This window comes from Talpa europaea, assembly GCF_964194135.1.
Source record: "Talpa europaea genome assembly, chromosome: 5".
NCBI classification, from domain to species: domain Eukaryota; kingdom Metazoa; phylum Chordata; class Mammalia; order Eulipotyphla; family Talpidae; genus Talpa; species Talpa europaea.
The window spans coordinates 67,540,309-67,567,625 of record NC_140071.1 but is presented as its reverse complement, the minus strand read 5'-3'; the positions used below and the strand labels follow the sequence as shown (position 1 = coordinate 67,567,625).

Genomic DNA, 27,317 nt, shown 5'->3' with positions numbered 1-27,317 from the left:
CTTTTATCTTGATTTTGATTTTGCTCCTTCTGCCCCAGACATTCTGGACCCCTTTTTCACCGTGTCATATGGGTCACCTCCAGAAGATGCCTTAGACTTATGACAGGCTTTCAGACTTCTGCTTTGGGCCAACCCTCTTTGGCTGGACATTTACCTATGAGGGGATGGATAACTTTGGGTGCTTGATTTGGAAACTATTTTATTTATTTATTTATTTTTAAAGATTTATTTATTTATTTATACAAGAACTGGGGTACAGGCCAGATGTGTGGGAAGGTGAGAGGATTCACCAGAGACAGAGCAGGGAACAGAACAGGCAGACTGATGAAATACACTTCTGAGGGGAGCAGCAGGCATGACAGGAGAGGTCTGCCATGCCATGTGGGACCCTGGCTGGCCGGGATTGAACTGGCGCTGCAAAGGCTGTGGACAGCTTCACAGCGCCGCGCTCAACCGCCTGTGCCACCAGGGGAGGCCCTGGAAACTATTTTAAATCTATTCTTTCCCTTCTCTTCTCTTTATTACACACTAATTGTATTAAAGTTCCTTTCAGTTAAAGCTCTTATGCACTAGAGCATGTTTTGTATTGATGTAGCAGATGGCAGAATCTATTTAGAGCAGGCAGATTCATATCTAAAATATCCTCTGTTCCATTGATAAAATATGGGCATACATACTATTCTGCTTCATTAATAAGTGGATTTAAGGCAAAAAAAAGTAACACACCTGGAAACACTGAAGATATCTACAGATAAAAATGAAGTATTGTTGGTCAGATTTGGTAAAGCTGTGATAGAATGGACACTGGAAAGTTAGTGGCCGAGGATCACTGGTGTCCAAATATGAGGCATTTTTAAGTTTGAAGGGAGTGGGACAGTGATTAAAAACCTACAGACTGTGTGGGAGAGTCTCTTGCTCATAATTGCTCATTTGCCATTTAAAGGGCTGTGGGCAGTTCGTTTTACTGATAAGGGAATTGATTTGCTGATAAGTAATTTGTCTAACTGTCTCTTACTTTTTATGCAATTTAGTTAGTAGTTTTGATGAATGTTAGGATTACAAAATGGAAAAACAACATATAGGTGGTGTTTTGCAATGTCAAGTTATACATTATTTGGATTCTTTAAAGCAGAAAGGAGACTAAGGAGTGACTTTTTTTTTCCCCCTCGCTATGGAAGTAAGACTGGAAAATGGGTGGGATTTGTCCAAAACCAAATGTTGACCTGAATCTAGGAAGCAAATGAAATAGAAGGGTTGATTTTCTAAGAATTAGTGGTAGAATGTATTTTACTTAGCATTTTTATAAATGATCAGGAAGAGATTTCGCAGATTATTGGATTTAAATGGATTCTTCTATTGTATAGCCGGAAAGGTTTAGATAAGAGAGAGCAGTTATTGAGCTGTTAGTGAATCTCTCAACCTGGGGGATTTGGATAGCTGAATTCAGGCCAACTTAATGCAGTATTACCTTCAAACTTTCCAAACTATGTAGGTGTTCTCTCTCTCTCTCTCTCTCTCTCTCTCTCTCTCTCTCTCTCTCTCTCTCTCCCTTTCTTGTATACAGACTGAAGGTGCATTTTAATTTGTAGACATGAGACCAAAATGAATTTTAGGGTTGAAGAAACAATATTTTCTAAGAGGAAACTTTATAACCACCCCTAGGAAACTGACATCACCAATAAGCACTTCAGAAAAATCTTTTATTCTTGTAAAAGTGTGGGTTATATAGTAGAAATATTGCAATTTTTTCTGATTGTTACTGTGAAAATTGGGTTTTTGAAAAGCAACTAAGCTCATAAGAAAGAGGTGGCTGCTTATAGTGAGTGACAGCATGAAAATACCAGTTTGAGAAAGAATATAGAACATCAGGTGGAATAACACAGTGATTTCTGTTTTAGTTAGGCAGTTTGCATATCTATACATGGTTTTCTGGGTGTAACTGAAGCATTTACAAAACCTGTATTCAAAACCTTTCCAAAATTATCTTTTCTTTCAGTCTCAGACCACCACCACAAGCACTTAAGTGTGTCTAACTAATAAATGTTAATTATTTTCATTATCGTTATAATCCCTTAAGAACCCTTCAACTGGCTCATTCTGTGAAGCCTTTCCAATAATTTCTATCCCCTCCTGATCTTTAGTCTGGCCTTCCAAAGGTCTTGTCTTACTCTTCTCCTTGGCATTCCCTTTATTCTGTCTCATTTCATAGATTTTTTGTTTTGTTTTGTTTTGTTTTGTTTTGTTTTGTTTTGTTTGTTTATTTATGCCCCTTCCTGGTGGTTAAGTCTTTAAGTACTGGTGGTTAATTCTTTAAGCAAAGGAATGCTGTTAAATTCAGCTTCAAAATTTGCTATGTATCTCCTTAAGATTTTACCAGATATTTAAAATAAGTAAAAATATATTTTAAATTCTTAGAAGACATAACACACTTCTTAGAAGATTTAAAGAGCATTTAAAAGGACTGGGGCCCTGGTGCATATTGTTTATGATTTTTGGACACAAAAATCAATCAGAGGGCCTCCCCGGTGGCGCAGCGGTTGAGCGCCGGGTTGCGAAGCTGCCCGCGGCCTCTGCGGCGCCAGTTCGATCCCCGGCTGCTCCCCGGCCACCAGAGGAGGGTCCCACATGGCGCGTAGACCTCGCCTGCCGCCCGCTGCTCCCCTCAGCAGTGTATTTTGGTCCTTCTGCCTGCTCTGCTCCCCGCTCTGGCTCTGGTGAATTCTCTCACTCTCCCGCGCTTCTGACTGTACCCAGTGCATGTATAAACCAAACAAACAAACAAACAAACAAAATAAATAAATAACATGCCTCTATAAAAAAAAATCAGAGTGAGTCATTAATACCTGTCGAGGAAAATGATTATAAAGTGATAAAGATGTGTTATTTAAATACTCCTTACAATATTCTTAGAAAAATTTAACTTGGAAAAGGAAAAAGAGCTAGAAATGAATTGTAGTTATTTGAAGACTGTCCATCACAAACATAGGGGTTAAAGAGCTGATAAAATGAACAAAAGCCATAAATTTAAATGGATTATTTTCCCTCAAAAATAAGAACAATGGGAATGTTTTCTAAGCTACCCCATCCTCATGGCATTTCTTTATTTTCTTGTGTTTCCTAATTTATCACAATCAATTATATAATTCTCCTTGCAGAGTTTTTCTCTAAGCCATTATTATAGAAAGAGAACAATTCAATGACACTTGTTATAGATGGTAAGGCAGATTATTCTGGTACGGGTATATCGCATACTAGGAATAGGAACCTCTGGAGTGAGAGCTTACAGTGGGTGAAAGAGATCAACCTCACCTCCAAATACAGCACCCACCGACAACTTGGAATTTACAGCTAAGGAGCAAAGTGGGAGGAGGTGGATAAATCTACTAAGAGGAAGCATCAGGGGCCGGGAGGATTCTGGCTAAACCAACCTCACAGAATCCTGGCTGAAGACAGACCAGGATGATGATGTTGAAGTGAGAGGGGTTCAGTGAGTGAATGGAGTCCTTGGGTAACCTTTGAGAGAGGTTTTGAGAGTTTCCCCTTCAGTGGTACATGGAGAGTTTACTAAGGAAAAAGATGTTTACATAGAAACAAGCAGCAAAGGCTGCACTTTAAAAGGACAGGTTTAGTAGGAAAAGGAGAAAAGAAAAACAAGGCATCTGCCTAGACACAGGTGGGCAGGGAGCTGCCTTGTGCTGGGGCAGGAGCTGTTCTTATATAGTGTTTTTTGAGGGGGTTCATTCCTTTGTGGGATTTTCTCTATTGTAAAATCTATTACTTTAGGGTCTGATTGGGTTAATTTTTTTTTTTAATTTTCTAGAGGCATGTCTTATTTATTTATTTATTATTTGTTTGTTTGTTTGGTTTATACATGCACTGGGTACAGTCAGAAGCACAGGAGGGCGAGAGAATTCACCAGAGCCAGAGCGGGGAGCAGAGCAGGCAGAAGGACCGAAGTACACTGCTGAGGGGAGCAGTGGGCGGCAGGAGAGGTCTGTGCACCATGTGGGACCCTCCTCTGGTGGCCGGAGAGCAGCCGGGGATCGAACTGGCGCCGCAGAGGCCGCGGGCAGCTTCGCAACCGAGCGCTCAACCGCTGCGCCACCGGGGAGGCCCTGATTGGGTTAATCTTAAGGACTGGTGTTTCTTTGCAATGATCGAAAAACTCCATATCCCTACCTCCATTGTGTCTAAGGATTTCTCATAGCCAGGTTAGGATTCAAATGACTCATCTTCATTGCAGATCTTCCATCCTATATCTTCTACTCTGAGCTTCCATCAATCAGGCATCAGAGAGGATGGGGGATGGTGGAGGATGAAGAACCTGATCAAATGTTCAGAAGAGGCCTTCCCAAGACAGATGTCTTTGGCACTTAGATTATTTCAAACTGAGATTCCTCAAGCTCGAGAGAAACTTTTACCACTCCCTTAACTACCCAGAAGAATAAAAATCGTCGGTATTACCCAGATTCAGGATTATCACAAGAAATAACTCTTCTACTAGAGAAAGGCAGGGCAAACAGGTAATTCCAGAGCATCTAGTCTTTTTCATCAGTCCCCTTCTTCTTTGCTTGAAGTCCCAGGCCCCTAACCTATTCCTCACCTCAGGATATATACCTAATTTTACCTTTCATTCCTTAGACCCATCAAGTCTGCGTGGAATACCTGTAGGTACAAAATTATATTTAGTTTTTCCTCTTATTAATCTCTCCCTATTAATTTGATTGCTTGGAGTGGGGGAAATCTCCCTGACCCTGCATGTTCATATTATATTTGATTGACAGCTATTACTTTCCCTTTGAAAGGACTTAAACTTGATCATTTTAAGAGACTATACTCTGAGGCACCCAATGCCTTCATGTGACAGAGCCCAGGAAATCACACAGCTAGAAAAGTACCTCAAAGGCAGCCAGATATATCTGCGATGGCTCCCAGAGGCAAATGCCAAGCACTATCAAGCTGACACAAGGTATAGAGAGACTAGTATTTGTGTTTCATTGTTGAATCTTAACCTATGGTTGAAATTATGGAATTGAAATTATTAGTACAATAGGTGTCTGTGTATATGTGCTTATAATTCAGAAAGGTCCTTACCTCTTAACTATAAAAGATTTTCCTGTCTTTGGGTAATATTACTATACTAGTTAATAATTTCTTTAAAACATTTATTTTTATTTATTTATGCATACAAGAACTGGGGTGTAGGCCAGAGGTGTGGAGAGTGAGAGGATTCATGAGAAACAGAGTGGGGAGCAGAACAGGCCAGAGGTGTGGGGGTGAGAGGATTCACCAGAGACAGAGTGGGGAACAGAACAGGAGGAATAACTGAAATACACTGCTGAGGGGAGCAGTGGGCAAAACGGGAGAGTACTACTGTGCCATGAGGGTTAGCTCCGTGGCCAGGGATGGAACTCATGCCACAGTGGCTGGCAATAGCTTGATAGTGCTGGGATTTTAACCCCTGCACCACCAGCGAGGCCCCTAGTTAATCATTTCTTAGACAGCTCTGTTCTAATTGCTTTATGACAAACTAAGTGCTTATATAAACTGAATATTCCCAGAAAATAAGGACCAGGAAAAAACCTAATTATAATAAAGTAAAAATCAAAATCCCTGGTGGTGCAAGGGTTTAAGATGCAACCTATGAAGCTATCACAGCTATTGCAGCATGAGTTTGATCCCCAGCCAGGGAACTACACCCACATGGCGCAGCAGATCTCTCCTGACTCGCCCGCTGCTCCCCTCAGCAGTGTATTTCAGTTATTCCTCCTGTTCTGTTCCCCACTCTGTCTCTGGTGAATCCTCTCACCCCCACACCTCTGGCCTGTACCCCAGTTCCTGTATATATAAATAAATAAATCTTTAAAAAATCAAAATAAAAAAAGAAATAAAAGGACATTAGAAGCCACCAGATTTGTCACACCCAATAACTTGAATGTATGAAAACATGCATACATTAAAATCTCTCCCCAATCAAAAAAAAAGAAAAGAAGGAAATCAATATTTTTAAAGTATTATACTTAAAAACATACCCATCTTACAGAAACAATTAAATCCAAAACAATTTCAGATTCAAAATTAATAATTAGCAGTGAATCTTTGGTGAATAAAAATAGTTTGATAATCTGAGGAATTTTTTATTCATTTTTATGTGCTTTGATATTTACAAATTATTCACATAAGTGGGAACTTGACCCTCACAAGGATCCTGTGAGGTAGGCAGCACAGATATTCTTATCATTCAGCAGATGAGGAAAGTGAATCTCAGGGCAGTTAGCTGATATGCCTAAGATTCTACAGTTAGTAAGCAATCTGTAGTCCTACGAGTCTTTGACATAAGAATTTAGCACCCTACAGCTCCTCATATTTGCACCACCTAGTTCACTGGGATAATGAAAATAAAATGAATTCAAGGTCTAGAAAAATACTTTAAGTGGAAAAAAACACTATTTATTATACCCCTGAACTGTGATTTTCCATGATAGATGGTTCATTTCCCTTCTGAGCCCAGCTTGTATATTGAATCCAGAATTTTACATTGCCTCTGTTTTGTGCTCAACTAAGAAAATAAGGTCTGCAGGGGGGGCTGTATGATCCTGCTTAAAGTCATACAAATTATAACCAGGGTATCTACTATTACAGCAAGTTGAAAGACAGAAAAGCCAGTGTGCAACCAGGACCCACTGAAGACCTCAAAGCAAGGGAACACTATCAGATGGGGCGTGATTGCAACCCAGAAAGGTGATGTGAGAGTTCAAAGTGTCAGATACATGGATATCTAAAGCAAAGTAGTGGTAAAGAAGAGCTATTCTCAGTTACATAAATGAGCAGAAGATTCACGGGAACCCATGAAAAAGCATTTTAAGTCACAGAAATTTATCCAGCTGCCCACAAAGAATAAAAACACTGGTGTTATTTTCATTTCAATGAATAAATGTACCCGTGCTCATATCCTGAATTAACCCAAGGTATAGAGCCATACTGAACACTTTTGGTTAAGTACAACCAGTGCCATATTTTCTAGTCAGGACGACAAAAGTCTTTTAAGGTAATGAATTAGATGGCTGTGCTTAGACTTTTTTCAGGATTCGCTTTGGACTCCCCTGACTTTAAGATCCAAAGAAAGTAAGATTGCATTTCTATTGGTGATTCTAAGCTTGTGTTTATAACAGTTAAATTGTGCTAGGTGAATTTGAGATACATATATATATTTTAAAGATTTATTTATTTATGTATACAAGAGCTGGGGTACAGGCCAGAGATGCGGGGGAGTATGTGAAAGGATTCACCAGAGACAGAGCAGGGAACAGAACAGGCAGACTGACTGAAATACACTGCTTAGGGGAGCAGCGGGCGAGTCAGGAGAGGTCTGCTGCGCCATGCGGATTTCTCTCTGGCTGGCCGGGGATCGAACTCATGCTGCAGAGGCTGCAGATAGCTTCATAGAGCAATGCTTAACCCCTGTGCCACCAGAGAGGCCCAAATTTGATATATTAAAAGAGTTCTATAGAATCCGTTTTAAAAAATATTATATACTATAAAAGCTATTCAAGTCATACAAAACTATTTTTCAGTGTCTTTTCAACTGAGGAGAATCCTGTTCATCATACTTCTCCTAAGGGAGAATGAGCAAACTTTGTTTTCAAAGAGCACAATGAGCAAACTTTGTTTTCAGGGTTTTTTGTTTGTTTGTTTTTAATTTTCTTCTACAGTCATTTCACATTTCTCTTTGATTTCTGCCAATTCTATTTCTGGATTTTCTGGGATAGAAAGAGAGATGCCTTGGTCCGCATGTCTAGCACCCCTAACCAACCTTCCTTCCTTCCTTCCTTCCTTTCTTCCTTCCTTCCTTCCTTCCTTCCTTCCTTCCTTCCTTCCTTCCTTCCTTCCTTCCTTCCTTCCTTCCTTCCTTCCTTCCAGCTTCCTTCTTTCCTTCCCTCCTCCCTCGCCCTCCTCTCTCCCTTGCTCCTCCCTTGCTTACTTTCTTTTTTTTTTAAGAGCTATGTCTTCTCTATGATTTATAGTGCAAAATATAAGTGTATGTCACAGAGCCAAAGTTTTTTCCTCTATCCCCTTAAGGTCAGGATTTGGGGTCTTTAGAATTAAATTGATAGTGACAAATTAACAAGAGACTTTTTTTTTATTATTATTCATGTATATATAAATGTCTACCAGAAATTTCACAGGCAAAGGTAACTTAATGGGTTACCTTAGAATTTGAGGCATCAATATGCTATTAATAGGGCAGAAGAGGGGAAAAAGAGCATTTGTGGAAAAACAAGTGACATTTTGGAAAGTTAAATGGGCCTTAGGAGACAGATTGGAGTTCAAGTTTTGTGACAGCTCTTTCTGGGCCTACCATAGCTCATGGTCCCAAGAAGCATCTGAAGCCAAGCACAGGTCCAAAACAACGGCTGTTGGATAAACTGATGTCTGCTTCTCTTCTACCTGCTAGTTCTCACAAGCTGAGAGAATCCTTCCTCAAAACATTTTCCTATAGAGCAGGCTTAAGTATGGAGATGAGGTAGTAGGAGATGAGGTGAAGATCTGAATGCTGAGGCTCATTAAGATTGATGGCAAGATCCACACTGATATAACCTGATCTTTGCTATTCATTTGCATTATGCACAAGGAGGCCAAATAAAAGTCATGTAAAGTGAGAAAAATATTTATGGGCACAAAATGAATTCCTCGTCTGATCATCTACCCACTATCCTGATCCACTGATCAAGGTGAATGATACCATTCAGATTGACTTGGAAACTGACAAAATTACAGATTTCATCAAGTTTGACACTGTTAAGAAGTGCATCGGTGACCCAAGGTGCTAATCAGGGAAGAATTGGTGTGATCACCAACAGAAAGGGAGTTGTTTTGATGTAGTCCATGTGAAATACAACAGTTTTGCCACCCATCTCGCCAATATTTTTGTTTTTTGTCAAGGCAGCAAAGCAGGATTTCACTTTCACAGGGAAAAAGTATTTACCATTGCTGAAGAGAGACTAGAAAAGGACAGCCAAACAGAGCAGTGGGAGAAATGCTTACTAGATGACATAGTTGGATGGAAGGGTTTTCATGCTTGTAGTCAGACAATTAGGCAAGAAAAAAACTAAATATAAAGCATGCAAAATGAGAAGAACTAAATTAATCTTTGTTCACTGATTATATTATCCCATAGAATATCTTAAAAATTACACTAGAAAAATTTTAAGGTAAATGATTTCAGGAACCTCCCTGGCAGTGCAAGGGGTTAAGTTTCAGCACTATGAAGCTATCCACAGCCTCTGCAGTATGTGTTTGATCCCCAGCTAGCCAGGGAGCTACCCACATGGCACCGCAGACCTCTCCTGTCTCGCCCGCTGCTCCCCTGAGTGGTGTATTGCAGTTAATCCACCCATTCTGCTCCCTACACTGTCTTTGGTGAATCCTTTCACCCCCAGCACTTCTGGCCTATACCCCAGTTCTTGTATACATAAGTAAATATAAATAAATAAATAAATAAATAAATAAATAAATAAATAAAATAGATCCTTTAGCCACTAACAATTAGAATACTAAACTATTGATTATGAAGCAAATTTTGAACCATAGCTACTCTCCATCTTATTTTATATGCCACTAAAAGGTTATTATCTTTCAGTAGTGATAATGAATGAGCTCATATTTTGCATTTTTAAAGGTGTAAATGTGATGTGTGTTGCTAATAGAAAGTTGTATTATGTGTGTTTATATGCTAGTTTGCTCACGTGTTTGTGTCTGACATATAGTTAACAATCCATCCCAGTTGGGAGAAAAACTTTTTTCCTATGCCTATTACTGAGCAATGGGTTTGCTACCAATGTTCTTAAGGTCGATGACACCAGGCTTTGAGAAAAGAAAGCTTTATTGCAAATTGATTGGCAAGAAGGTAGAAGATGAACTCAAATCTGCCTCCCTGATTAAAAAAGGAAATAAAGTGGCCTCCCTGAAGGTGCAAGGGGTTAAGCACTGGACTATGAAGCAATCGGCAGCCTCTGTAGCACAAGTTCGATCCCTGGCCTGCCAGGGAGAAACCACATGGCGAAGCAGATCTCTCCTGTCTCGCCCATTGCTCTCTTCAGCAGTTTGTTTCAGTCAATCTGCCTGTTCTGTTCCCCACTCTGTCTCTGGTGAATCCTCTCACTCCCCACATCTTTGACCTGTACCCCAGCTCTTGTATGTATAAATAAATAAAAATCTTTAAAAAAAAAGGAAATAAAGTTATGTAGGTTTTGGGCACAGGTGTGTAAACAAAGAAGTTAATTATTTTTTGCTAAGTAGTAGACTTAAGTAAGGAGATGCAGACTTGACTAAATTTCACTGGCCAGTTAGTTACAGGGAATTTTAAACATGGAGAAGTATGAAGAGGCTTTGTTCAGATATGTGGAGTCTTGAATGTCTGTTGGTGGGCCTCTTGCCTCTACGAAGCCCCCTTCCTCTGCATTTGTGCCTCTAACTCCAGCAAGCCTGGCACTAAACTTGGAATTAGTTGATAAGGATCTAGGTTCTGCTCTCTATGCAAAAGCTTATCTCAGAGAAAAGTTTAGATTTTTTTTCTTTTTAGTGCTCTGGGGTCTGAAAGCTATTTAACTATTTAACCATTATTTTACACCCAATTATGTCCAATTCACTGGGAGCCTTCAAATTAATGGACAATGACCAAATGAACAGGGAAAAAATATCCTAAATATATTTTCACATACTTATAAAAGTCATTCACTGAATAACTCACAGAATAACCAGAGCTGACGTTTTATATACAACTGAACAACAACAATAAAAAAGGTAGGTTTAGGGCTTTCAATAGAAGATGTGAAAAGTTCTATTGCACTTTATGATGATAATTGAACAGCTGAATTTACACTTCCTGGTGCTAAGTCATCTATGTTCTTTCAAACAGGAAAATCTTTCAGGGAGGAATTAATGGCAATTAATTTTAAAAAGTATCTGCTTAAGTTTAGAAAGTGTTTCTGTGGCAATTTTCAGATTTTTTAAATTTAAAGTAACATTAATCCTATCCCCTGACAAATAATTGCAATGTAATGTAATCAAAAACCATTTAGTGGAGAATAGGGATCATGACTTGGGACCGAAACTAAGGAACTGTCACAGACATTGAGACAGACACAGACACTGTGGCTCCCCTTTGTGAAGCAGAGGCTCCATTTTCCCTGCCCCCACCAACATGGCACAAGTTGGACTACAGACTCCAGTGAGTCAACAGCCAGACTTCCTGAGCCGTGGAGTTACAGGGCACTAGGGGCGGAGCTGTGTGGTAGACAGACCTTCTATAGGAGCAAGAGTGACGGAGAAATAATGTAGTACATGTGCTTTTGTTTCTCAAAGAAAAGGAATAGTTATTCTGCCTTAAGATAAAAACTTGTTTAAGTAAAATAAGAAAAAAGTCTTTGGACTCCTTTACCCTTAAAATGTATTGAGGACTCAAACTTCTATTTGTACTTCTAGAAATGTAAAGGACTTTTTAAAAAAAAAAAAACCAGTGGGAAAATAGCAATATTAGATGAACTCAACACATAATAACATAAATATTTTTATGGAAAAAAAGTATATTTTCTACAACCAAAAATATGAGAATGGCTTTGTTTTACATTTTTGGAAATCTCTTAAATATCCAACTTGTTAGAAAGTAGCTGGATTATGAAGTTTGCTTCTATATTTAATCTGCTGTGATATCACATACTTAGGAGACTGCACTGTATACTGAAGAAAAGAAGAAAACAAATATTACTATACAAATTTGTTTTTATTTTGTGTATACCCTGAACAAGTTTTAGGGCTTCCAGAAATCCTGAGACCACATTCTGTACTGACCACAAACTCAATGCTTGTGTCTTCCTCAAATTCATATATTGAAACTTACTCTTATTAAAAGTTGGGGCTCTGAAAGTTTGTTCAATAAATGGTGCTGGGAAAACTGGGTCGCTACATGCAAAAGAATGAAGCTTGACCACTACCTCACACCATACACAAAAATCAACTCAAAATGGATTAAAGAACTAGACATAAGACCTGAAACCATAAAATATATAAAAGGAAACATAGGCGAAACACTACGTGATTTGCACATCAAAGACATCTTTACAGACACATCACCCAAAGCAGTGATAGTAAAGGCAAAGATAAACAGCTGGGACTACATCAAATTAAAGAGCTTCTGCACAGCAAAAGAGACAATAACAAAAACAAAGAGAAACCCCACCAACTGGGAGAACATTTTTGCACCCAACACTAATGATAAAGGACTGATCACAAAAATCTGCAAAGAGCTGATGAGACTCAGCAACAACAAAGAAAATAATCCAGTCCAAAAATGGGCAGAAGAGCTAAAAAGAAACTTCTCTGAAGAGGAAATGCAAATGGCCAACAGGCATATGAAAAAATGTTCAACATCACTTGTAATTAGGGAAATGCAAATCAAAACTACCATGAGATACCATCTTACACCAGTGAGAATGGCACATATTAAAAAAACTAGCAACAACAAATGTTGGAGAGGGTGTGGAGAAAAAGGAACTCTTCTGCACTGTTGGTGGGAGTGCAAACTGGTCCAACCACTGTGGAGAGCTGTGTGGAGATTTCTGGACCTACTAAACATAGAGCTTCCATATGATCCAGCAATTCCACTCCTAGGTATTTACCCAAAGGACACAGAAACATCAATTCCAAAGAACACCTGCACCCCTATGTTTATAGCAGCACTGTTTACAATAGCTAAGCTTTGGAAACAACCCAAATGCCCAAAAATAGATGACTGGATCAAGAAGATGTGGTACATATACACCATGGAATATTACTCAGCATTCAAAAAAGATAAACACATGCAATTTGCAGCAACATGGATGGCGCTGGAAGGGATCATGCTCAGCGAAATAAGCCAGAAAGAAAAAGAAAAAAACAGGATGGTCTCACTCATAGCAGGAATCTAGAAAACTTAAATAAGGGACCAGGAAAATGAATAACTATAAGAAAGTGAAAATCAAAATCAACAAAAAACTATGAACCAGAGACACTTTTAGGGGGGCGGGGGCGGGAGGGATGGGATTGGGGTCAGAATGGGGGGGCTGCAATTGTATGGGGAATATAAAAATAAAATTTATTATTTAAAAAAAAAAGTTGGGGCTCTGGAGAGGTGATTAGGTCCTGGACAGAGCCCTCATAAATGGGATAAATGTAATTATTAAATACACTCCAGAGAGCTCCCTTGCCTCCTTCCTGCTGAGAGAGAGAGAGAGAGAGAGAGAGAGAGAGAGAGAGAGAGAGAGGGAGGGAGGGAGAGAGACTGACTTCTATGAACCTCACAGACCAAATTTGCTGGCTTGAGTCTAGGTCTTGGACTTCGTTGAATTAGGAACTGTGAGAAATAAATGTTGTTTAAATCACCCAAAATACCATGTGCTATTTTGTTATAGCAACCCTAACAAACTAAGTCCTTAAGAAAAGGTTATTCTTATTTAACTATAGCTTGTAAAAGATTATTCAGTTTATTCTAGAATATAAAGAGTATAATGAAACCTGAAACCTATATGTTATAAACTAATCTTATCTCAATCAAAAAACTACATTCATGTTAAAGATTTGGTGTGAAATAAGTAATTAACAAATAAACAATTTACTCAATTTAAAAGAAAATAGTGTAGTATAGATAACATGAAGATAAATTTTATTTTCTTTAGTTGTTTAATAGTTGGATTTGAAAAGAGACTATAAAATATGTTAAAATTAGGAAGGAGTACTCAGAATTATTTTCTTGGTTTAATGATAAAAACCTTCATTTATTCTTTACATTTTATATTATTTGTCTACATAGCAGAGATTATGTGGCTTATTGAATATTATTGTTTGTACTTTTTGTTCATTTTAATTCTTGATTATTTAAGAATAAGAGAACAAAGTCTTCTCACCTTTGAAAGACCCTAATTTGGAAAATTTGTAAAACAAATTTCAGAATACTTTTATACATCAAAGTATCTCTGAGTTATTCAAAGGATTCCAAGAAAAAAATCACAAAAAGTTGTTTTATCATGTAGAAATAATTAGAATTGTTTGAGAATGTTCTTAAAAGAATTGGATAGGGAGTACTGTCAGATACTCAATCTTCCCTAGCATAGTTTTTTTTAAGTTTTTATTTTTATTTATTTATGCATACAAGAACTGGGGTGTAGGCCAGAGGTTTGGGGAGTGAGAGTATTCATCAGAGACAAAGTAGGGAGCAGAGCAGGTGGATTTACTGAAACACATTGCTAAGGGGAGCAGAGGGCAAGACTGGAGAGGTCTGCTGCAGCATATGTGGGTTAGCTCCCTGGCCAGGGTTAGAACTCAACCCCTAGGCCCCCAGGGAGGCCCTTTCCTAGCATAGGTTTCTATAGACAAATGCAATTGTGATAACTTTTCAGAGTTTGTATGGAAAACCTCTAGAGGCTTACCACTGCCTTTGCTACTATAACAGGTCTTTACTTTCAGGAATAATTCATGAAATAGTTATGCTTTCACCTAGTAGACAATTTTACATTTTTCCATTCAGATATTATTGCTTACAGTAACAAATGAAACTCAATCATTGGGTGGTCTTTGTTATCTAGGTAAGGTTTTTGTTTTGTTTTATGTTTTATTTATGTTGGTGCTTGCCTGAAGAGTCTGCTGTAAGTTATAGCTCAGTTTGTGTCTTCAACAAATAACAAACTAGTGGAAAAGGACTATAACAAATATTTCAACCTATCAGCATTTAAAGAAACAGGCTCTTGCTCAGGCTTCTGAGGTGTATCACTTAGGTAGCTTTAAGATGTTACAATGAACTGAGTAAAGGATTTCCAGAACTCTTTTTGGCTCAGAAACTGGTATCTTCAAGAGAGCAGACTGCTAACCAAGATACAAAAAAGTGACAATTAATTTAGTGAAGTGATGGGGGAAGTTTTATTGTGGTTATGTTAGGAAGAGTTGTACTATTACTGATCTGTTGTTTAGTTCCATGAGTTTTGTAACCACTCACAATCAAGATATATAACAATTATAACTCCCCCCAAAGTACCATTTGGTTACTTTGTTGTAAACCCTTGCCCCACTGCCAGTTCCTGGTGACTGCTCCTCTATTTTCTGTCCCCATATTTTTGCCTTTTTGGAAATTCACATAAATGTTATCATACTATATATAGCCTTTAGAGTCTTCTTTCACTTGGCATGATATGTTTAAGATTTATCCATTGACTGGCTGTACCAGTTTGTTCATACATTTACCAGTGGAAAGTGAGTTGTATATAGGATTGGACAATAGTCACTCTAAATAATTGTATACAGATTGTTGGATAAATATTTCTTTTAAGTAAATACCCAGGGCTAAGATTGCTGGATCATATAACTGCATGTTTAATTTCACAGCATGTTTTCTAACATGCTTATACAAATTTGCATTTCTGCCTCAAGAATACATGTTTCACACATACACAAAATTCAAATACTTGGGACTAAGCCTAACAAAAGAAGTCAAAGACCTCTACAAAGAAAATTATAAAACATTGTTAAAAGATACAGAAGACACAAAGAAATGAAAAGACATCCCCTGCTCATAGATTGGAAGAATTAACATTATTAAAATGGTCATCCTACCAAAAGCAATTTATAGATTCAACACTATTCCAATAAAAATCTCATTGACATTCTTCAAAGATACAGAACAAATATTGGTGAAATTTATATGGAGCCACAAAAAACCTTAAGTATCCAAAGCTCTCCTGACAAAACCAAAGGAGAATGGAGGTATCATACTCCCAGACTTCAAACAACACTACAAAGCCATAATAATTAAAACAGTGTGGTAGTGGAACAAAAACAGACACATAGACCAATGGAACTGAATAGAAAGCCCAGAAATAAAGCCACACATATATGGACAACTTATGTTTGACAAAGGAGCAAAGAATTTGCAATGGAACAAGGACAGTTTGTTAAACAAATGGTGGAGGAAAACTGGGACATCATAAACAAAAGAATGAAACTAGACCACTACCTCACACCATGCACAAAAAACAAGTCAAAATGGATAAAAGATCTGAAGATAAGACCTGAAACCATAAAATATATAGAAGAAAATATAGGTAAGATGCTACAAGACATACATCTCAGTAACATCTTTTTTTTTTAAGATTTATTTTATTTTTATACAAGAACCGGGGTACAGGCCAGATGCATGGGAGGGTGAGAGGATTCACCGTAGCTGGGAACAGAACAGGCAGACTGAAGAAATACACTGCGGAGGGGAGCAGTGGGAGAGGCCAGAGAGGTCTGCTTCACCATGTGGGATTCTTGCCTGCCCGCCAGGATTAATCTAGCATTGCAGAGGCTGTGCACAGCTTCACAGTGCTGTGCTCAATCACCTGCACCACCAGGGAGGCCCCATCTCAGTAACATCTTTAAAGACTTACCTCCCAAAGCAAAGAAAGTAAAGGAAAAGATAAACAGTTTGATTACATCAAACTAAAAAGCTTTTGTACAGCAAAAGAGACATCAACCAAAACAAAGACACCCTACTGATTGGAAGAAAATTTTTGCACTCCATACAACTGATAAGGGACTGATCAAAGATACACAAAGAACTCAAAGGACTCAACAAAAACAAAGTAAACAATCCAGTCAAGAAATGGGCAGAACTTAAAAGATGATTCTCTAAAGAGGAAATGCAAATGGCCAACAGGCATATGAAAAAATGTTCAACATCCCTCATAATCAGGAAAATGCAAATCAAAACCACAATGAGATATCACCTTACACCAAGAGTGGAACATGTTAAAAAAAAAAACTAGCAACAACAAATGTTGGTGAGGATGTGGTGAAAAAGGAACTCTCCTACACTGCTGGTGGGAATGCAAACTGGTCCAATCACTATGGAAAGCTGTATAGAGGTTTCTCAGACTACTGAAAATGGAGCTACCATGTTTTTTTTTATCTTTATTTTTCTTTTAAGATTTACTCATTTATGCATACAAGAGCTGGGGTCCAGGCCAGCTCTTGTGGGGGGTGAGAGGATTCACCAGAGACAGAGCAGGGAGCAGAACAGACTGACTGAAATATACTGCTGAGGGGAGCAGTGGACGAGGAGGCAGGAGAGGTCTGCTTTGCCATGTGGGTTGCTCCCTGGCCAGCCGGGACATCGAACTCGTGCTGCAGAGGCTGCAGATTACCTTATAGTGCGGTGCTTAACCCTTTGTGCCCCCAGGGAGGCCCTGGAGCTACCATATGACCCAGCAATTCCACTACTAGGGATAAACCCAAAGGACACAAAGAAACAGTAATTCAAAAGAATACCTGTACCTCTATATGTACTGCAGCACTATTTACAATAGGTAAGACTTGGAAACAACCCAAATGCCCAAAATAGATGACTGGTTCAAAAAGCTGTGGTATATACACACAATGGAATACTATTCAGCAATAAAAAAAAGACAAACTAATGCATTCACAGCAACATGGTTGGAGCTAGAAGTGATTATGCTCAAAATAAGTCTAAAATAAGTCAGCAGGAAAAAGAAAAATATTGGATGGTTTCACTTATACGAGGACTATAGCAGGACCAAATAAGACATTAAGGAAAAAATAATAACAATTAAAAAAATAACAAAAAAAATAAACAGATAACTGTAAATCAGAGACACTGCCAGGGAGGGGGAGGGCGAGGGATCAAAATGAGTGAGAGAAAAGCACAGGGGACTGTGGTGATGGTGCACGGGTGAAGTGGTGGAAATTCTATGGGGACTATACCTGAGAAAAGAAAGCAAACATTGTAAAAAAAAATGTAAAATATATATAAATTTAAAAATGGAAAAAAATTTTACTTAAAAAAATGTGTTTCAATTGTTCCAAATCCTTGTCAATGCTTGCTATGTCAATATTTTAAATTTCAGCCCTTTTAGTATTCATGTAAAGATATCTCATTATGGGCTTAATTGGAATTATGTTAATGAAAATGTTATTGATCCCTATTTTTCTGGAGCAGGATCATTTTCAGACTCAGTGCGATTTGTAAGACTCTGTCTCAGCAAAACTTGACAGTCATTTATCTAATGTCTATTTTTCTGTTCTTCCTTTCGATATTTCTTTTATATGAAAATGTAAACCAATCCTGTTTCCTGTGTTAGGCTGCCAGAATTCTTCCAATCCTGAAATGTGTTACTTGCTTGTGTGTGTTAGTTTCTCTACCAAAGAGAGACCAATGAGTTGAAGTTAGGAATTGCATGGCATTTCTGGAAAACTACTATCAATGGTAGCAAACACAAGAAGCTTTAGCTCTTTCTCTCACATTTTCTTTTTCTTCCCAACACACATACCTCAAACATTCTAAAAACCAGTGGCTTCACAGAAATGTTTTCCATGCTCATGTTTTACTTTAGAGACTATTATTCCATTATCCCACCCTTCAGAGTTTCTATTCAGAGTAAACCTTTCCCAACTTGATGTTAGCAAATATTCCCCATAATGTGTTTTCAAAGGACAATTCATTTTCTTCATATACTACTCTCTAAAACGACATGTATAAGAAGAGACTATGAAGCATGTCTCAATGCTGTTGAGGTGAGTCTGGAATAGAATGGCACAGGGCACAGTCAGAACGGAAACATCTCAGAGTGAAGGAAGGCTGATTTGTAATGGAAGTAGAAGAAACAGCATGAAGTAGGCAATGCAATTTAAAGTAAATTTTAGGGTTAATTTCCCTTAGAATTAAAGTTCCTTTTGAAATAACAAATTTTCTTACAATTCTTTAAAGATTTTTGTCACTTTCTAATGACTTTGTACTCCATGAATCTTTGTAGCAAAGACTGACACACTTTAGTGCACTTACCACACCCAAAGTACTTTTTCTTCTTTCATGTTTTAAAATTTATGAGTGTGTAGAGTGTTGGTGAAGGGGAGACTATTATTTATCCTTTCTCAGTTGACATGAAAATCTACTGTATCAATTTTAGAAACAGAGTTCTTCTAGATCCACAGCACATGAGAATGGTACCTATCACTGTCAGTGGGTATTTGCTAACCCAGTAGTGAATAGCTTTGTAGTCTAATAGATTTAAGTTATTCAAATCGGAATTGATTTATTAATTTACTAATTTTTAGTGATATCAATTTTTACAAATATGGAAAAAACAATACATTGGTTTGTCAGGAAAAATTGACAAAACAATAGTGTTAGCAGGCAGAACAAAGGTCACCCTGGACCCCTAAGTTGGCACTCTCTAAAGGAATTGTGCCTTCCGCCACATAAAAGACAAAGTTTACTCTTAGTGTAAAAGATCTTTATTAGGATGATTATGCATAGAGAGGGAAAAAGAGAAAGGATATGGTTTCAATAATGAAACAACAAAGTTACCCATCCCCTCCTGGATAAATACCCAGCCAAATAGGGTTGGCCCAAACTGGGGCGACTGAGTCACAAAAGCTTGCCACAAGTCTAAGGCACCTCCTGGAGGGGAACTAGAGGAAAGGGGCAAAAGGAGCCAAGTAAGTTTGGGACAAAAGGAGCAAAACTAAAGTATAAATCAAGATAAGGCTGCCATTGTCAGTCTTCCCACATTTTTCTCACCCATCTCAAGTGTCTGCTTATCTCAACTTAACGTGTCTCTTCCATGTTCCCCAAGATCCTTGTGCAAGTTCAAAGCTGTGAAGCAACACCTTCTTTACATGTCCCTGCTCCATGTGTCCGTCCTATTGTCTCCAGCAGTCTCAAGTGTCTTTACCTGACTGCTTAGCTCCAGCCCTCTTTAGGTGGGGCACAGAACATGGGACCTCCCCTTCATTCTTGTTGTAATAGGAATTAGGAAGAAGCCCTTATCCCCACATTCTTCCCCATGGGGGTACAGGGAAAAATTCCTGATACCATCTGGATTCCTCTGAGGCTGGAAGGATGAGCAAATTAAATCAGGCAGATTAGTAGGAGAAAAAGCCAAAATTCAGTAATATATATGAAAAAATTACATGGCTGCAAATTCTAAAGGAATAAAGGAGCAGACCAGAGATATTTGTTGTTTAGGGACCTGGGGCATCAAGGATAGAGTGCGGGAAACATCACATGGCAGACAATGAGATTATCTTTACTGAGGGTAAAGATGAACTTCTCAGGTAGAGAGGTTGATTGATAAATCCACTCTTGGCTGACATTACATTCTTTTAGGTCATAAAGGAGGAGGAGTGATTGCTTCCTTCATTAGGTAAAAGGGCAAAATGCAAATTTCTAGGGTCTTCTCTGCTCTAAACTTAAGAGTAACCTGCATTCTTTAAGTAATAGTAATAGTAATAGTAATGTACTTCCAGAGGCTCCAGAGTCTCAATTAACCTTTATTTAGTTCATAACAAGTTGACACTTTTTGGGAGAGGACTATTCTGGCTTTATTAAAAATAGCCTATCTTTCTGTTTTGTAGAGAATGACATCACATCCCCAAATGCATGCATGGGTATGTGCGCACATGAGTGCACACACACACACACACTTTCAAAATAAGATTGAAATGAATATGTAAAGTAGCAGTGAAAGGAAATCACAAAGGACAGCAAGCCCCTTATAAGATATTTTCAAAGTTTTTGGGATCAAAATCCCTGAAGAGGGCATTTTCACTTGGGGGAGAGAGAAGTGATTCTTAGTGACAAGTGTTACTAAATAAATATAGAGAGTATGTTTACATCTGCTTTAACATTGGGTTATAAACAATATTGTTTAAGTCCCTGAACCCTTGTTTTAACATGTGTTCAGTGGGAAATAATGGACCCAAAATACATGAGTAACCGAGAACAGATTATCAAGTCATTTTTTCCATTGCTTTCACTTTTAGGTATGATTTTTAACTTTATTTCTTTAGGGAGGAAAGTAACTTTATAATGGTACTTTATCATCCTTTTTTACACCTAAGTATTATCCACTCCCATAAAGAACAGTATCATATCACTTGGCTATAGAGGGAATTATAGGCAGGAAGTTTGGTAATTCCAGGGAGTAGTGACCCCAAGCAGTATCAGAGAGGTTTGAGAGGAGAGCTATAAACAGTAGCTCTGATAACAATTACCCCTACATCAGCACTCCTGTTACCCTGCTTTTGGGCCCTCCCTGCCCTAAGAAGAACCACATATGTAACTTGGCAACTTATAGATCCTTGCTATGATTACTTTGTCTCCAGAACAAGAAACAAAACTTATGTAAGACAAGGGGCTAAGAAGGGGCAACCTGCTACTAATAATTAGATTGGGAGTGGAACAAATTTGCAGCATAGGTATCTGGCTGATTATTCTAGTGATAGTACAAATTGTCAAAATGTAGGAGTTGTGAAAGTGGCTTGCTATTTCTATTTTAATAGTCTGGCCTTTGTTATTGTGAACAGGTATGTAACCATTTAAAAATTTTACAATAAAAATTCTAAAAGTTATTAAATTTAGGAAGGAAACACAAGATTTGTTAAGATGTTCATTTTTTTCTATAGATCCTGTTTTGTTAGTTGAAAATGAAGAAACATCAAATATACTATATAGGTGGGCATCAACTTGAGGGAATATAAATGGTAGAACACTTTGTGTCTTATTAATCCCCTACCTGTCTTAATTATCTCGCTAATTTAAATAAAAGTGGGAGAAAAATAAATTCTCTGTACTAACTCCTGGTTGCTTACTTTCATGATCTTGAATTAACTTTGTGAGTCTTGATTTCAAGTCTTGATTTCTATAGGATTGTTTGGATTCTCTGTTCAGGCTGAAATCAAGGTGTCAGAGGGACTCTGGACCATTCTGTAGTCCTTTTAACAACATGGGAGTTTTCTTCAAGGTCAAAAGAAAAGCCATCTGCTACCACTTTGAATTGCCCAGACTTTTTCTTGACTACTAGACCTTTTTTTAAAGAGTTCACTTCATTACATCAGACCCATCAAGGATAATCCACCTTTAAAATGTAAATAATTCAATTTAAGATGCTGGTGATTGAGGAGAAACAAAGAGGGGCTTAATTCCCATGGAAGCGATTATAGTCAAATAATACTGAAACACAACTGCAAACTGTGGTAACTGCTGTGAAGGAAATGAACAAGGTGGTGTGACAGAGAGAAAGTAAGGAAGTGCTCTGGTGACAGGCATTATCTGGGTTGAGACCTGGAAGATGAGCATGAATTAGACAGGGAAGAGCTAAGGTAATAATGGCCAAGGCAGCAGCTGAACTTACATATTGATTTCAACTTTAATTTTTCTGAAACAAATGATTTAGATCTTCTAAATCAAATGTACAGATGTACAGATCTTCTCTTTAAGGGAATTCATTGAAAGCTTGTTTTCAGCATTATCTTTGGCTTTGAGGATTTCAGCAGAAACACAATTCAATAAGGAATTAGATGTACTGAACGCCTTGTGGTGTTGCCTGATTTCTGGATGCATAAAACAGTGTCTTCTGCCCCAAGAGTATCCTTCTGGGTCCTTTATTACACCTGCCACTATTGGTGGAATCTATAGCACATTATTGTGCTCTATTTATATTATTGGTGCTGTAGAATAATTTAGCTATTTCAGTGAGTATATTCTATGTTAGCAGAGGAGAAAAAAATCTTTTAAACTTTTTTTAAAAAATAGTTTTAAATTTACATACTGGTTTGCAGTATCAGTCCTTTATATCAAAACACAAGATTGAATTTTATTCGAGTATATAAATACTGAGTATTATAGAATCCATTATTTCACCACAATAAGTTATACATAGAAATAAGCAATATGAATATACAAGTCGCTATACTGGCATTCTTTATTTCATCCTTATCCATTTCTCCCTTTCTAATTCATACACTGCCAAGTCTTGGAAATTCCACTTAAATGTTTCTCAATCCTTCTACATCATTATCCTCACCACCAATGCTTTACATCTTGCCTGTAAGGTTTCTCCATTGACCCTTCTGTTGTAGTCTTACTCATCCCCTCCATTAAACTGGTTCATTCTCATTGTTACCTAAACCTGCTCTGATTTTTAGCCCTTCCCCCTCAACATGCCAATCTCTCAGACACCAGGTTATGTCTTTAGTCATTGCCTTATCTCTCTGGTCTCATTATAGCCAACCTTTTAAAGGGTTGTCTGTAAAGTCTATTTCCTCTTGCTCAGCTGGATCATCAAGGCACACTGGAGCCGTTTGCCATTACAGTAGGTACTGCACAAGAGATTTTAAGCATATGATAGATGGATAGATGGGAGTTCAAAGGTGCAGAGGATCAAGTCATCAGCAGCTGGTCGCCTGAGATGCTGGATGACTCACTGAGCTGAATAACTGTTTACCTTTCTGATGTGTACAGGTCATTTTAAACATGCCTTCATTTTGAAATAAAGTTACGGAAAGTCGGTCATCTGCCGCAAGCAACAAGTAGCAAAACAAGTGAAGAAACTCGGCGGTTCTGCACAACCACTCAGCCCTCCACGGTGAAAACCCGGGGCTGCGCCCCCAAGGGTCCCGCGTCTGCCTCTCCATCCGGGGGGCAGCCGGCGGCCCAGGTCGGGCCTTCCGGCGGAACCGGGTTCACAGATTCTCAGCGGCCTCGGTCTCCGAGTTGAGGGTTGGCGAGAGGGGAAGAGCCCGGCGGCTACCGGCCAATGGCCAATGGCGGTCTTGAACTTACACCTACGGACGTCAACGCGGCTGTGCAAACGGATGTCACACAGCTGGCTCGGAAGCGTCTCCTCCCGCCCCAGAAAAGGGGCGTGGGCCCGGCGGCCTCCGCGAAACCTCGGGCGGCCGGCGGGAGCGTCGCGCGCCGCTCCCCGCGAGCCCCGCGCCCTCTCGCGTCCGCTTCCGCCCCGCCGTCCTGCCCAGCGGCCGTCCCGGGTGAGCAGCCGGCGCCGGCGCCCCCGCCCCGCGCGCGCCGTCGCCGCCGACTCCGCCCCCTCCCGACGGGGCCGCGCGCTCCTGCGGCTCCGAGCTGTGTCGCGGGCGCGCGCGCCGCCGGCGGAGCCGCAGTTAAAATGGTCCGAGCGGGCCCCGGCGTTCCCCGCGCCGCCGCGCTGACTGACTGAGCCGGCGGGCCGGGCCGGGCCGGGTCGCCGGGCCGACAGCCTCGCTCCCTCCGTCGCGCCCCCAAAGCTCGCGCCCAGCGTTCTCCCGGCGTCCCTGGGCAAAGCATGTAGCCCCCGTCGGGCGCCGGGGCGTCCGCGGCTGCCGCCCACCCTCCGCCGTCGCGTGTGTGCCCGAGTGTGCCCGAGTGTGCGCCGGGCGGGCGCCCCCGCCGCGGGCCCGGGGCCGAGCCGGCGAGCGGCCTGCCCCGCCAGCGGAGCCCGCCTCTCCGGGCCCCCGACCTCCCCGTCCCGGTCCCCCCCCGGGGCCTTCTATATGGGCCACCTTCTCTCGAAGGAGCCGCGTAACCGCCCGAGCCAGAAGAGGCCTCGCTGTTGCAGCTGGTGCCGCCGCCGCCGCCCGCTCCTCAGGCTGCCCCGCCGGACCCCGGCCAAGGCGCCCCCCCCGCCGGCGGCGCCCCGGAGCCGGGACTGCTTCTTCCGCGGGCCCTGCATGCTCTGCTTCATCGTGCACAGCCCCGGCGCGCCCGCCCCCGCCGGCCCAGAGGAGGAGCCGCCGCTCTCGCCGCCGCCGCGGGACGGGGCCTACGCCGCGGCCGCCTCCTCGCAGCACCTGGCGCGGCGCTACGCGGCCCTGGCTGCCGAGGACTGCGCCGCCGCCGCCCGCCGCTTCCTGCTCTCCTCGGCCGCCGCCGCCGCGGCCGCCGCCGCCTCGGCCTCGTCGCCCGCCGCCTGCTGCAAGGAGCTGGGGCTGGCCGCGGCCGCCGCCTGGGAGCAGCAGGGCCGGAGCCTCTTCTTGGCCAGCGTGGGGCCCGTGCGCTTCCTGGGGCCGCCCGCCGCCGTGCAGCTCTTCCGGGGGCCGACGCCGCCGCCGCCGGCCGAGCCCCCCACGCCCCCCGAGATGGTGTGCAAGCGGAAGGGGGCCGGGGTCCCCGCCTGCACCCCCTGTAAGCAGCCCCGCTGCGGCGGCGGGGGCGGCGGCGGCGGCGGCGGCGGGGGCGGCCCCGCGGGGGGAGGCGCCTCCCCGCCGCGGCCCCCAGACGCGGGCTGCTGCCAGGGCCCCGAGCCGCCGCCGCCGCCGCTCTGCCCCTCGCCCGCCTCGCCCGCCCCCGAGGGGGCCCCCGCAGAGGCCGGCGGGGACGCGGTCCGGGCGGGGGGCACCGCCCCCTCGCCCGCCCCGCAGCAGCAGGAATGCGGCGACGCGGACTGGCAGGAGCCCCCCGAAAATCTCTGCGACTGTCACAGGGAGCCGTCCCCGGAGAGCCCAGACATCAACCAGCTGCCGCCGTCCATCCTGCTCAAGGTGGGTCGGGCGGGCAGCGCGGCGACGAGCGTTTTCCCGGCCCCCGCCTCGGAGGCTTTCACTCTCCTCCCCCTGGTCGCGGCGGAAGGGGCTGCCTGACAGCGGAGTCTGAGGGGAGGTTGGGAAGCCGACGAGGCAGAGACTTGTGGCCTCTGTTTTAAGTGAAAATATCTGGAGTTTACTGAAATGGCTTTCAGTAGCGTGGGTTTGTGAGGGTTCCTTTCTCACTAGAGTCCCAGCCCAGCGCCCTAGAAACTGTGCATAGGTTTTCTGTGAACTATTTTTATCAGTTGAGCAGTGTGTGTGCTGCCCGGGTGAGGACTTCCTTCGTGAATCGGTATTCAAAAGTCTTCAGACAGTGCTTTAAGGTTTGATAGCTGCCGGTTGATGTCAGCAGCAGTCGACTTTCATTGGCCATTTGCCGTGGTGAAGTGCTGTGCCTTGAGCTTTCTACACAAAGTAACTTATTTAATCCTCCAATTATGGTTGTGCAGTGAACATTAACATTCTCACTTTCTACAAGAAGTAACTGATATTTCTGTGCTGTGTGCCTGCAGTAGCCGCCGAGGCAGAAGTGGGGCTTGACAAAGAGGTTGAATGACTTGTCCAAGGTCACATGCAGAAAGTAAGGGACAGAGTTGTGAACTAGGGAGTTTAGGCCTGCTGGACTTGAAAGCCTTTTTGCTTATACTATGTTGTATTGCTTTTCTGTCTTTCAACCTTCACATTTCAACTTAGAGATTACCAGAAGATAAAGACAGATGTGATTTTGTTGTTGTTGGGAGATGGGTGAGTGGAGAAGAGGTGGGTGTCCTGTGGGAACATTGTCTTGCTTTCAAGTACCCAGTAAGTTTTGCAGTTTTGTCAGTGTTAGTGACAAACCTAATTCTATGATAGTTTGTATCAAGTTATTATTGTCGAGTTCTTTTTTCCCCTCATTTCCCCTCCCCCATCTGGAGCTTAATAAATACAAACTTTCTTTTTTAGTGTGGGTGATACTTAAATCTAGCCAAAAATATCCTAAAGAAGAATTTGACTTCCTTTATTGTTACAAAAGTAACTGTCATCAGTTACAGTTGTCACTCTCACCAGTATATTTTGTTTGATTAGACTTTTTGCATATTTATAATCCAGTGTATCTGGATGTTTTATTGAGATATTAATATAATAGTGAATAAAACAGTAAAAGAGAGAAAACTTAACTTTTCCTTGTTAAAATATGGAAGTATGTTTGTTGTAGGAGTAATTGCTTCCTTTGTGTGTTAGAGTGTACATTTTAGGGTAGGGGAAGTTCCTTGATTTCTTTAAATTAATGGGTGACGTGATGAATCAGTATTTGTTATAGAAACCTGATTGCTGACTTATTTGGCAAGGAAGACTGTTTAAAAACATACCTAAAGATATTTACCCAAAGGACAAAGAAACATCAATTCCAAAGAGCACCTGCACCCCTATGTTTATAGCAGCTCTGTTTACAATGGCTAAGCTTTGGAAGCAACCCAAATGCCCAAAAATAGATGACTGGATCAAGAAGATGTGGTACATATACACTATGGAATATTATTCGGCATTCAAAAAAGATAAACACATGCAATTTGCAGCAACATGGATGGCGCTGGAAGGGATCATGCTCAGCGAAATAAGCCAGAAAGAAAAAGAAAAATACCGGATGGTCTCACTCATAGCAGGAATCTAGAAAACTTAAATAAGGGACCAGGAAAATGAATAACTATAAGAAAGTGAAAATCAAAATCAACAAAAAACTATGAACCAGAGACACACTATAGGGGGTGCGGGGAGGGGAGGGGAGGGCTTGGGGTCAAAATAAGGGGGTTGCAATTGTATGGGGAATATAAAAATAAAATTTATTAAAAAAAAAGAGATACAAATAAATGGCCAACAGCTGTAAAAAAAATACCTAAAGAAAAACTAGGTGTTTCCTTACTTTCTACCTAAACCATTATTTAATGAGTTAG

At 41.1% G+C, this 27,317-nt stretch overlaps 1 protein-coding gene across 1 annotated transcript in view; it reads left to right on the top strand.

Annotated features, from left to right (window-relative positions):
* Positions 1-24,354: 24,354 nt before the first annotated feature.
* FBXL17 (F-box and leucine rich repeat protein 17) overlaps positions 24,355-27,317 on the top strand; it is a gene marked incomplete at both ends in the record, with an annotated part of 549,061 nt that continues 546,098 nt past the window's right edge. Inside the window, one exon of the mRNA XM_084233627.1 lies at positions 24,355-25,341. Within this exon, the coding sequence (XP_084089753.1) occupies positions 24,355-25,341 (987 nt within the window). The remainder of the gene's footprint in view (positions 25,342-27,317) is intronic.